Below are 13,497 nucleotides of genomic sequence, written 5' to 3'. Positions count from 1 at the left end.
TCCTTGGATTCCATACCTTCTAACTTTCTGAATGAGCCTTGCATGGGGAACCTTATCAAATGCCTTACTGAAATCTATATACACTGCATCCACTGCTCTACCTTCAATATGTTTTGTTACATCCTCAAAGAATTCAATCAGGCTTGTAAAACACAACCTGCCCTCGACAAAGCCATGCTGACTATCCCCAATCTGATTACATCTCTCCAAATGCTCATAAATCCTGCCTCTCAGGATTAGTGAAAATATTCTTAATTGTTTATCAGCCAGCATATTTGACTAGCTAGCATCATCCCTCCACCCAAATTTCCCCTGTATACCAGATAATAAAGTTTGCATTATAGAGTCAAGATCAACCAATGCCAATAAAGGATAGAAGGGCTAAGAAGCCTATTCCTGTTCCCATTTCATAAAATAGCATCAAGATAGAGAGTGAAATGGTATAAACCATTTCTACTTCAGGCTTTGTTCCATATGAGCCAGCAGCAATCCTTAGTATTTAGTCTATCTTCATTCAATGTCCAAGTAGCTTCATTAGGTGCTTAGCTGAAATAAATAGCAAGCAACAGGAGTGGTTCAAACTTAAAAGATAAATATTACAGATGCTGAAAATCTGAAACAAAAATAAAAAATATTACAAATGCTTAGCAAGTTAGGCAGCTTCTATGAAGGGGAATACGGGGGGGGGGGGTTAACAATGAAGGTCAATTACCTTCATGAAGGTTCCAATTAATATTATTGCCATGCTCCCCATATAACTACTCTCTATACCAGTTGACATAGAACAGAAGTGGTTCAACTGAAATTCTGGGTGAAACTAGATTAAGTCTGCAGTGTAAAACTATGACTTTGAACCTTTTTGCAGCTTAATGCCACATCTGTTGCATCGTAAACCTACTACGCCAAAATATATTTTACCAAATGGATCTGTAAAATGTCCTCAGACTATGAAGTCAAGCAAAGAAAGATACTGCAGCTTTAACAGAGAAAAAAATCAACATTGCATTAATTAATGGCTGATGGAGAAGTATTGTTGTAGTCAGGTAGGACTTAAAGAAAAAAGCAGAATAGCTTTGCACTTAAGATACCATATAGCAGGCAAATTTGGCACATTAAATGGTCACTCAATGGTTTTCCCCTCCAGTGAGACCACATGCAGTGGAAAGCAACTGACTGCTTTTCTTCAGATCAACCCCAGGTTGAACAGGATTTTAAGGTGCCATTTATACAACCTGCTATACATTATTGCATAAAGCTAAATTAATTTTATATCTGATATTGTTGATTTCATTTTCAAAAATGCAATTAAAGCAAAAGAATCCATCATAATAAGCCTTATAAAATGCTTCATTTGCCCATTCAAATTATATTCCTTGGAATTCTGTCTAAATGGTGACTAACAATATAACCAGTTTAAATTAATATGATGCTTTGGAAACTTTCTAATATCATACAATAAACTTAACCATTAATATTACAACATAAACGTTTAAATTTTATAAAAACACATTAGAAATATACACTTTCTCTGAGGCAAATACAATGCATTTCGACACCACACCCCAAACCAGTTTACCTGTAAATACTTTATCCTTGCTGTGAGTACTGAAGTATTACTACAATTTTTGCTCCTAGTTGCATTAATGTAACATTTAATTGCATCCTGAGGTTGATTGCAGGATTCATAGAGTGTTCCCAGGTCCATCCAGGCTGCAGCATGTCCATGGTCTAATTGAACAGCACAAATATAAGCTTGTAATGCATCCATTGGTTGGTTCTGTTGTTGATACAATACCCTAAGACAATACACAAAAAAAGCAAACAGAATTGAACAGATGAAGAAAACAAAGCATCAAACTGAAATTAGAGCTCCAGTGGTCTCTCTCTCCTTCTAGTCCAAGCACCTGTTATTGCTTACCCTATTGAACACCATGTATCAGCACTTGCTTCTGATTTATCAATGGAATGCCTGTATGATAAGAAAGCATCCTGAACTTTGCCAATGCTTGAATAGCACCTGTAAGAAAAGTATTAATTAGAAAAACTCATACAACTGAGTTATCTGATCAATTTAAGACCATAAATATTTTAAATGAACATAGAAACAAATTAAGCAAAATTACATTCCACATTGAAACACTGCAGCAAACAATACCTGTTAATCAGATTACAATAAAACTAATAAATGCTACATAAGTTTGCATATAGTGAAACAAATTCCAGTACAATATGCAAGATGAACACAAATTTTGATTTTAGAAATGACAATCTTCATTCATTGAATGCCATTCTATTATCATTCGGGGGAAAAAACACCTTAGGATTCAAGATGATCCACAACGGTCAACAAGTCTGAGGGCTCTTTACTATACACTTCAATCCCCCATCCTTGATTATTCACTTCACATCTTTGTCCTTTCTTCCTCAATTTACTTGTCTTTTATTGTCCAAGTCTTATTGTGGATGCATTTTGCTCTATAGGTAAGTTAACTGGTGCTTAAGGTAGTCATTTACAACACTGCTTTCCTTAGTGACCACAGGATATTTTCTCAAACTATGTTTCCAATTTATTAAATTTGCCTGGACATCTTGAGAACTAACATTACACATTTACTATGTCATGCAACAGTTTGTTTTTCTTTTGCTCCAGATTATAGCATCTGCAGTCTCCTCTGTCTATCTATTGTGACTTGTTCAACATCCAGTTCCAGCAATTTTCAGCTTCACTATTGTCCACTTTGAGTTTAACTCTCCTAAGCCAAGGTTAATTTCTCTGACATTTTTCGATCTCATAGTAATTTCTTAACTTTTAATCATCATTGGATCTTTTATTTTTATTCTGACCTCCACTCAATTCCTTCTTAAAAACCAGTGGAGATGATCTGATAATCGCTAGGGAAAGAATTTTCCCTTTTCTTTTTTTTAAAAAATGTTTGTTTCATTTCTGGGGCAGTGCTGCAGGGGAGGAATTGTTTTTTTTTGTCTTCACCAATCAACAAAATTTCTTATTCTTGGTTATTTAAAATTCTCAATCCAAAAGATGCATCAACTTTTGGTCTCAATTAAGTTAGCTAAACTGTCCAATAATAAGAACAGAATATGTAGATTTAAAGTTATATTATCAGCGTCTACTGAATCATCATCAACCCACAATGAAATGCAGTCTGTTTGCACATTTAAGAACCCAAGGCATCCTCCACCCAAAATTAACCGAAGTCTATTTCCACCAAGTTGACTGTTTTTGCTACCACCAAATTTCATCGGTGAAATAATAAAAAATGTTAAGGGCAATCAGACCTCAGCTGATTTCTTGTTTGAAATTGAAAGATGCATACCCTATGTATAACTACATTGCACAATTGGAAAATATTCCATTTCATTTGCATCAGAAACTTTTTAACAAGTCCAGACCATGATCATTCTAACTATTCCCCATTCGCATTACAAGCAACATTTTAAAATATGTACATTCTGTCTGAGCCTCTTAATCTTATACATCTCCATCAAGTTGCCTCTCATCCTCCTTCACTCAAGAGAAAAACCCTAACTCTCTCATCTTTTTGAAATAAGATATGTTCTCTAATCCAGGCAACATCCTAGTAAATCTTCTCTGCACCCTCTCTTAAGTTTCCACATCCTTCCTATAATGAGAGAACCAGAAATGGACACAATACTCCAACTGTGGTCCAACTGGAGTTTTATAGAGCTGCACTTGAAGTCAATCCCAACTAATAAAGGCCAACACACCATCTGCCCTCTTAAGTACCCAATCAAATTGCACTGCAACTTTGAGGGATTGTGACAAGATGAAACAGAATTAATCATTTCCCTATTACAGCAGCTATAAAATGGTTGAATATGTTGACATGATGGCTGACTCAAGTTTAGTTTTAGGCTTTGGTTTACTGGAAATTGTGGTAGTTTCCAGTAATTGCCTGACAGTGGTCTTGCCTTTGTTATCATTTGTTCTGGAGATGAGGGAGACCCTGAACAGTATAATAGTAAGGATGTTTTAAGGGATTTTTGGAGCTTCTCCATGGGATGGATCACAATCAGTGCCTGGTGACCTTGATATCCCTTCATTTCTTGTAGAAGAGTTTGGGTCCCCTTCAACTAAAGACCGAGTAGTTAAGAATATATGAGCAACACTGCTAATAGTTATTTGCTGATAAGTAGTACTATGAATTACATGCAACTTTGAACTTGATTTATTAGTGAATAACCAAAGTCTAAGCTTTGTTTTCTTTTAAGATGAATTAAACTAGAATTATAGCTGTAGTGAGAAGTTAAATCAGTGCTACAGTTGAGAGTTAAATAAAATTGTTACCAATTTCTTAGTTTTTTTTTAACCTAAGTTACTTAATCAAACTATTTTGAATGTGTCTTTCACTCAAGAGGAATTAAAAGAAACATGAGCTCTGTTTCTGAGACAGGGTTTTATGGACTTGACCCTCCTCAATGCTAAAAATTGTGCTATTACCTTGTTTTCCACTTTCAAGTTCAATCTTTCAAAGTGCACCACTTCACTGGATTGAACTCCATCTAACAATTCTCTGCCCAACAATGGGATCCTATATCCCATTGTAACCTCTGACAACCTTCCACATAGTAATAATATGATCACTTGAGTCGAGTATGATGTTCTCCAAAGGGATTGTCTATTGGTGGGTCATCAGGTGGCTGTCGAGGCCAGTCCGGGAATGTTACGATGGCTATGTTTAACATGGGGAGACTAAAGCATGAGCAGCCACCATATGATCTTTGACAAATTAGGGTCAGGGTCCAGTGGTATGGAGCACAAAACGATTGGGGACCCTTCACTCCTGCTTCACAGCTGTTGTGATGTCACCTTTCACCAAACTCCACCACTGAGATCCCATCAGATCACTCTTTGTCTAGAACTTCCCCCTGATCTTATCTCTAAAGGTGACCCCACCGGGAGCCAAGCACCAGATGGCCAAACTCCAGAAGGCATCGCTCTTAAGATCTAAGGCATTCACAAGCCACTCCACCAAGACGACAATCTTTGGTGGTATCCACAACGCCACCAACCTTTGTGTCATATGCATTTTACCAGCCTACCAATTCCTCACCCAAGTCATTTATAAAACTCTCAACGAGAAGCATTGCAGAACATCATTAATCATTGTCCTTCAGGTAGAATATGCTCCATCTACTACCACCTTCTGCCTCTGAATTCCAAATCCATGCAGCCAAGTTTCCATGTATACCATACCTCATGACCTTCTGGATCAGCGAATCAAGAGGAATCTAGTGAAAATACCTTATTAAAATCCATAAATACCATATCTGCCACACTACCTTCTTCAGCTTGTTTCTTCACCTCCTCAAAAAACTCAATCAGGCTCTTGAGGCATGACCTGCCCCTAACAAAGCCACACTAGCTGTCCCTCATAAGCTCATGCTTCGCCAAATGCTCATACATCCGGTCTTTAAGAAAATTCTCTATTCGTTTGCCACCACTGACAAAAAACTCATTTGCCTGTAATCCCCAAGATTATCCCTGTTACCTTTCTTGAAGAGCAGAACAACATTTGCCTTCCTTCAGTCCTCTAGTACCACTTCTGTGGTCAGGAAGACAAAGATCATTGTCAACATCAAAGCAATCTCTTCCCTTGCTTCCTGTAGTAACCTTAAGTATATCCCAGCCTAGCCCTGGGACTTACTTACTCTGATGTGTTTTTTTCCCATAAGCGCTCATACTGCCTCTTTAACTTTGACATGCACCAGTACATTAGCCTGCTCTATACTGATCTCACATTCACCAAAGTCCCTCTCCCTGGTGAGCAATGAAGCAAAGTATTCATTAAGGATTTCCCTCGTCTCCTCAGCCTCCAGGCAAGCACAAGTTTTAAAAGTTATGAAATTTCAGAGCAACAGTGGGATTGCTTTTGCACCTGCTGAATGGAATATGGAAGTGCAACAATAAGGAATCTGAAAATTCAATGAAAGTACTAACATTTACAGGTTAACAAGCATTTTACTGAGAAAGAAAGGCTAAAGTTTTAGATATTTACCAGAACTAGGTTTCTGATTTTCAGCAACTATCCGTTCGATGTTGCAAGGGTAAAATAATTTGAGGGTGCCAGATTTTGTTTAAACTATATAATTAAAAGTTAACATGAATCAACTAACTTCATTTTTACCTGCCAAGAAAGTACCAGGATTGGCCAGAGTTAGGATCTGCCTCTAAAGATTTTTGGAGACACTGAATAGCAAGGTTTTCCTTTGTTGTTTTGTCTCCTAATGGCTCCACTGTGTGATGCATCCAGCCTGTAAAACAGGAATACTGATTAGTTATGTAACCACAGTTGCTGCAGAGCAAAAAAAAAATGCATCCCATAATGTCATGTTATTTTTAATATAGGTCTCCTTTTCATGAAAAAACATCAGTACGTAGATAAGTAACCATGTGAATAACTTACAATTCTTGGCATCTTGTCAACCCAAAGCAGTTTCAGTATGACTGACCATCAAGTTCCTACTGTTTCATTTAAGTAAAAGAAATAATTGTACTTGCATATGCTCTGCAGCAGAATGACAATCAGGAATTATATAACTCAATTAAGATTACATTTCAGAATACAGTTGCCCCACAAGTTATATAGAAACTAAAAGAACAATGTATAATGCAGCTTCAGAACTCAAGATGTAATTTCACTCAAGTACTTTATCAATTTCCCTTGCACACTTTTCAAAGAACTCAACTGAAATAATTTGAGCTGTTAGACATTTTTGTGTGACAAAGAGGAGTTTAAATATTTCCTCCCAAAATGGAAACTATCTACTTCCAAATAGTTTCTGTCACTAGAGCAGCAATAAAGGAATAACTGATGAGTAGCATTATTTAGCTTAAAAAAAGTTCAAGTAACTGAAATTTCAACACTTGAACCTTGCTTAGCCTTAATTCAGTGTCTGACAATTACTCACTTCAATTATTAGGGTAAAAGTAGACTGAAAATTTAAATATACAAAGTATACAAAAGTATGCAAAATAACAATTAAATCTCTTAAGGTAGTGTACCTTGTTTGAAAGACATTAAATTGATTCTACAGGATATTAAGCCTGCAAACTGTTTTATGCAAATATAAGATGCTACTCCTTGTTTTGAAGAGTATTCACCCTCATGTCTTTATTTAACAACTAGAATCAAGCATCTTCAAAGATTTGGGGAAAATAGAATCATCCATCTTCATTTGTGTTTTCAGAGTCAATAAGTAGGAAAAGGGATATGGTACAGTTCTGTGAATAAATTACTTGGAGCCAAAATAATATCTTTTCATCAGGTTTAATAAAAAAATCCTAACTTTCACATGTCCATTTTAAATCCAATATACATTTTTATAGCAGATGCCAAGTGAGTGTTATCCATGCAGGAAATATTATAGGTCAGATTTGAAGCGCCACTTCAAGAAAATCACATTAAAACCAACATCATTAATCATTGATATAATTCATCTTCAATGAACTATTTTGATCTGCATCTTAAATGGGCTTCCAATTCATCCAAAACCAACTTTAAGATTCTCATCCTGGTGTTTAAATCCCTTCATCTCAGTCCATCCCATCTCTATACCTTTTCATAACTTCAGATATTTACGATATTACTTGTTTAACTCTGGCAGTTGTAAACACCTCAACAATGGAAGCTTACTCTTCATCTTTCTTGGAAAGCTACCCCTAAGCTTTTATTTTCACCCCTTCTGCAGATGTTAAGATCCTACTTCTTTGAACTTTATTTCAGCTTCCCTAAGTTATAGCTTCTTGTAAAATGTATTGGGTTAAGTTTAGAGGTCGAAGAGAACAACTACATCTTTTACTGCAGCCCTTCACTACAAGAGGTATTCCAGTTTGTCAGGTCCCTACTGCTCACAATCCTATTCATCTTCTCATTTCCCTGTCGTGATGCAATTTGTTTTTTCTCACCTACCATTCGAATTCCCTTTCATTTTTTTTTTGACACTTATCTACATGAAGGGATAATATGCAACAACTAGTTAGCCTACCAACACATCTGGGGTGTGAGAGGAAACCAGTGTGGTCACGTGCCAAGTTGGCAGAGACAGGAACCAAGGTCAGGATCACTGGAGCTGTGGGGAAGAGGCATCAAATGCTGTGCCGTATCCAAACACAACGTATTAACTTCAACGCATAACTGTGGGTACAGGCTGAGAAGCTGTGCAGTTAAGTATGAAAGGTGGTCATCAGCACCAACAAACATTTCACCGGCTGAAATTCAACTTGTTTAACTGTTAAGTTGCTGGGAACAAAGGCTTTCTAATCTCTGTTTCCTCATTTACTGATTTTTTTTCATATCATTAAAGACTGAGTCTTTTATAAATATATAAAATAACATGCTTTGCCTTTTCCTGATTAACAAACAGAATACAACATTAAGCCATTAGAGGTACTTAAATTAGATATCTAAAAGCTTAGGCAAAGAGAATTTTTCAGGAAAAGATTAAATATGGCTACCAAAGATGCAACAATTAAAGAAGAGGGTGGACAAGTGAAACATTAAGAACTGAAGATTAAATTGAAGGAGACTGCAAAGAGAGAAAAGGTGGAGGGAGAGGGAAAAACAAGCAAAGAATCATGGGGGGGGCAAACAGCAGAGCTATGAGGGGGAATTAGAAGGGAATGCCGTTAAGAGTTAGCATGGAAGAGAATAGAGGGGAAGAGAAAGGAGCAAGAAAAATAAGCAAGTCCCATTTCATAAACTGAAAGCAAGGAAGAGAATTGAGTCACAAGAGATTCGGCCAATACCCTAATACTGGAAGTCTTCAGCTACACACAGCATCTAAGGAGGGAAATAAACAGTTACATTTCAGACCAAGACGCTTTGGAGCAATAGTCAGCTTCTCTAAACATTGCAAACTGCTCATCTTTGAGGACTGCAGAAGGCAAAGGATGGGGGTGTTCAAATTCTGGTCTTTTTACACCCCATAGCACTTTGATATTACACTCTGGAACACTACAAAATGATTGGATTATTTTCCCACTGTAATAAGTCTGTTTCCATTACAATTACTGTCAAACAGTGTAACACTCAAATTCTGTTGCCATGATAGGACATGGAAAGACAACCATACAAATTTGTGTATAATTTCACAGACTGATTTAGTGAGGCTTCAATACAGTACAGAAATGAACCAAACATGCTCCTGATCCTGTCCAATAATGCATAATAATGGAGAAGAATAGGAGATAATATTTATGTGATGTTTCTTTCTGTAGCTGTAGATTTCATCAAGACTTTTGTCCATTTGTCTTTTTCAAATAATTAGGAAACTAATTTTTAAACAGTTGGTTTCTGAAAAGCGACTTGCATTCACATGAATATTAAAGACATATAAACAGTTGGGTAGTATGAAAAAACTTAGATTGTTATAACAAAATATTTCTAAGATTTTCTACTGCAAATGCCTTCAATCTCATTTTTTGGTACAAGAGGACAAGAAATCTGCAATGGCTAACTGAGTAGTTCATGAGAAAGCACAGGCTTTAACAGTGAACACATTTCAAAGAATGGAGAACTAGAATATATTATCCCTTCCAATTTTTAAACATTATGTTCAACTAAGCTGGTCTATCTGATCACATCTATTACGTCAAGGACATCTCAGTGGCCCTGAGGACTACAACTACGAGAAGTTCATCCAGCTGCAGCTTCTAACAATCCACCTTAAGGAGTTGGAACAGGAACTGGATGAACTCTGAATCATTTGGGAGGCTGTCGGGGGGTGGACCTAGCAGAGGAAAATTACAGCGGTCAAGTCTCTGGCACAGAGCCTGACTCTATGGCTAAGAAGGGAAGGAGGAGAGAAGAGTTATGCTGTGGTGATAGGGTATCAATTAGAAGAACATAAAGTATGCTCTGGGGGCAAGAACAAGATTCCCAGATGGTACATTGTCTCCTGGGTGCCAGAGTCCGGGAAATCTCAGATCAAATCTTCAGCATTCTCAAGTGGGAGGGTGAATAACCAGAGGTCTTGGTCCATTAAGGTACCAATGAAATGGGTATGACAAGTGACAAGGTTCTGCATAGGGAGTTCATGGAGTTAGATACTAAGTTAAAGGGGAGAACCTCCATGGTTGTGATCTCAAATTGCTACCTGTGCCACTGGGAAGATTTTGCAGGTTAACATGTGGCTAATGAGTTAATGTAGGAGGGAGGGAATAAGATTTTTGGACCATTGGGCTCTCTTCCAGAGAAGGTGGGACCTGTACAGAAGGAACAGTTTGCACCTGAGCTGGAGGGGGTTAATATCTTAGTGGGAAGGATTGCTAATGCTGTACAGTGGAGTTTAAGATAGAGTTGCAGAGGGATGGAAATCAGAGTGCCAGAACAGTTAGTGGAGAAGTGTGGAGAGAGATGTTTGTAAGACTTCAGAAAAAGTCAGGAATCAAAAGGTTGAGCATGGTGCAACTAGTGTCTTGAGCTACATGCATTTCAATGCAAAAAGTGTCATGGAACAGGCAGCTGAGATCAGGGAATGGATCAGCACCTGAAATTACGATATTGTAGCCATTAGTGAGACTTGGTTGCAGGAGGGCAAGACTAGCAGCTCAATATTCCGGGTTCCATTGTTTTAGATGTGACAGAGCCAGAAGGATTAAAGGAGGAGGGGTGGCATTACCAGTTAGGGAAAATGTCATGGTAGTGCCCCATCAGGACAGACCAGAGAACTGAACTGTGAGGCGTTATGGATGAAACTGAGAAATAAGGAAGGTATGGCCATGTTAATAGGGATATATTGTAGACCACCCAACAGTCCGAGGAACAAATTTGCAGGCCCCGTAGATCACAGACAGTTGCAAGAACCACAACGTTGTTATAGTAGGTGAGTTTAGCTTTCCACATATTACTGTAAAAGGACTAGATGGGATAGAGCTTGTCAACTGTGTTCAGGAAAGTTTCCTTTATCAGTACTTAGAAGACCCAATGAGAGAGCATGTGATACTTGATCCGTGATGAGGGAATGAGACAGGGCAGGTAACAGAAGCTTGTGTAAGAACATTTTGCATCTAGAGACTACAATGCCATTGGTTTCAAAGTAAATATGCAAAAAGATAGATGTGGTCCATGGGCTGAGATTCGAAATTAGAGAAATTTTGATTGTATCATAAATTAGCTGGCAAGTATGGATTGGGACAGGCTGTTTCCTGGCAAAAGTTTACTTGGTAAGTGGGAGGATTGCAAAAGCAAAATTTTGAGAATACAAAGCTTGCAGATACCAGTCAGAATAAAAGGAAAATATAACAGGCGTAGGGAACCTTGGTTTTCAAGAGATATTGAGGACCTGGTTAAGAAATAAAGGTGCATAAGCAGTTAGGAACAAATGAGGTGTTTATGGAGTATAAGAAACGCAAGAGTAATAACAACCTGCAAAGGTACATAAATACTATTGATAACCCATGAGTGAAATTGACTCTTAAAATATGGAACAATACTATAAAAGAATATAATCTAGAGGGAGATATTGCAATTCTTAAATGGTGTGCATATGACTCGGATTTTACACCAAATAAATTGGATACTAGATTTAAGGACTGGACAGCTAAAGGAATAACAGTTCTTTGCAACATAATGAAAAAAGGAACACTGTTCAGTTTTGAAATGCTTAAAGAGAAAAACTTATTAGAAAATCAAGATTTTTTAAAATCGGTATTTACAGATGCGACGATATGTTAATAAGACGCTTAAAAATGTAACCAAGGCAAATACATGCTTGATAGAGCTCTTTAGAAAAGCATACAATTCAGATAATGGTAGTAGAATCATTTCAAGCTTGTATAAGGGGTTGACAAATCTTAAAACACATTCGACTGCACACATTAAAACAAAATGGGAAAAGGAAGGAGGGATAATTATATCTGAGGAAGAATGGACAACAATATGGAGATATCAATGGAAGTGTACCAGTTCACAGAAATGGAGGGAGTTTGGATGGAAAAACTTGATATTTTATTACACCCTCTCAGAAATCCCATTATGATAGTAACTTCGCTGTTTGCTGGAGAAATTGTGGAAATCAAAATGCAAATCATTATCATATTTTTTGGGACTGCCCTGTTATCAAAAACTATTGGAGGGGGATACACAATGCCCTACAAGACATCTTTAAATGTGAAATACCCTTGGTGAGTAAGACCATATATTTTGGATATATATGTCTCAAGAATGGTTGAAAAGAGATAAATATTTAATGAATATACTGTTGGTGGCTGGTAACAAGATTCTTTCTTGGAAATGGTTATCACAGGTGAGCCCAACCTTAAATACATGGATGGGAATTACAATGGACATTTACAAAATGGAGAAGATAACAGCATCTGTTAACCATAAACTGGAACAATTTGATTTATACTGGGAAAAATGGTTTAACTGCATACTGCCTCATAGGCCTGATTTTATTCTCACAAATCAATGAATCTGTTGTAAAAAAAAAAATCACTCCCTACTTGTACATAGTTCTTTCCTTTGGCTTGTTTTTTCTTTCCACCCTTTTCTATAAGTGTATACCCCAGAGATTTGTGATATATATGATTATATAATATATATGTACAATGTCTGAAATACATCGTATAGAAATGTTTGTTTGATGAAGAACTTCAATAAAAAAAATTACAAAAAAAAAGAAACGCAGGAGAACACAAGACTTCAGGAGGGCTTTAAAAAAAAAGGCAAGAAATTGCTCTAGCAGACAAGGTTTAAGGAGAATCAAAAAGGATTCTACAGATATGTTAAAAGCAAAAGGATTGCAAGGGACAAAATTGGTCCTCTGGAAGACCAGAATGGTAGTTCACGTAAGGAGCCAAAACAGATCTGAAATAATTGTTTGTATCTGCATCTACTCAGAAGACGGACACAGAGTCTATAGACGTGAGGCAAAGTGGCATCAACTTCATGGATCCTGTAGAAATTACAGAGGAGGCGAAGCTTGCCATCCTGGGGCAAATCAGATAAATTCCCACAGCCTGTCAAGGTGTTCCCTCGGACCCTATGGGAGGTAAGTGCTGAAGTTGCCGATGACCTAGCAGAAATACTTCAAACATCCTTAGCGACAGGAGGGATGATGTCCGTGTTGAAAGACGACAGGGAGATCAAATACAGAACTAGTATCATGTTCCATACTTTGATTGTCGTGCACTACCTCAATGCCATCTTCTTTTGCACTGTCCCTATGGCCTTTGAATACTTCATCATTCAGAAATCTCTATTTTGAACAAACTCAATGAATTTCACCCTGAATGAAAAAACTTCTCAAAATGGTCTAGCCCACATTCTGAGATTGTGATCCCTGGTACTACACTCACCCCATCATTAGGCTGCCAGTTCTAAGATTTTTATCAGCTTCACTATTTGCAGCAGCTAACATAATCAAAGGCCCCACCCACCTCGGCCATTCTCTCCTTTCCCACTTCCTTCTAGCATAGGACACAAAAAATTACCACATGGCTCAAGGGCAGTT

At 37.4% G+C, this 13,497-nt stretch overlaps 1 protein-coding gene across 4 annotated transcripts in view; it reads right to left on the bottom strand.

Moving 5' to 3' along the window:
- The window catches only part of kdm6a (lysine (K)-specific demethylase 6A), a 218,775-nt gene that overhangs the window by 48,219 nt on the left and 157,059 nt on the right, over positions 1-13,497 (bottom strand). For all 4 annotated transcript variants that reach the window (XM_059968281.1, XM_059968283.1, XM_059968282.1 and 1 more), the window contains exons 10-12: positions 6,168-6,294; positions 1,919-2,017; positions 1,577-1,796 (exon numbers count right to left, since the gene is read on the bottom strand). In XM_059968281.1, coding sequence (XP_059824264.1) covers positions 1,577-1,796; positions 1,919-2,017; positions 6,168-6,294 — 446 coding nt within the window. The remainder of the gene's footprint in view (positions 1-1,576; positions 1,797-1,918; positions 2,018-6,167; positions 6,295-13,497) is intronic.

Source organism: Hypanus sabinus, chromosome 4 (assembly GCF_030144855.1).
Source record: "Hypanus sabinus isolate sHypSab1 chromosome 4, sHypSab1.hap1, whole genome shotgun sequence".
In the NCBI taxonomy this organism is placed as follows: Eukaryota; Metazoa; Chordata; class Chondrichthyes; order Myliobatiformes; family Dasyatidae; genus Hypanus; species Hypanus sabinus.
The sequence above is the reverse complement of the archived record's forward strand: the minus strand, read 5'-3'. Positions and strand labels throughout refer to the sequence as shown.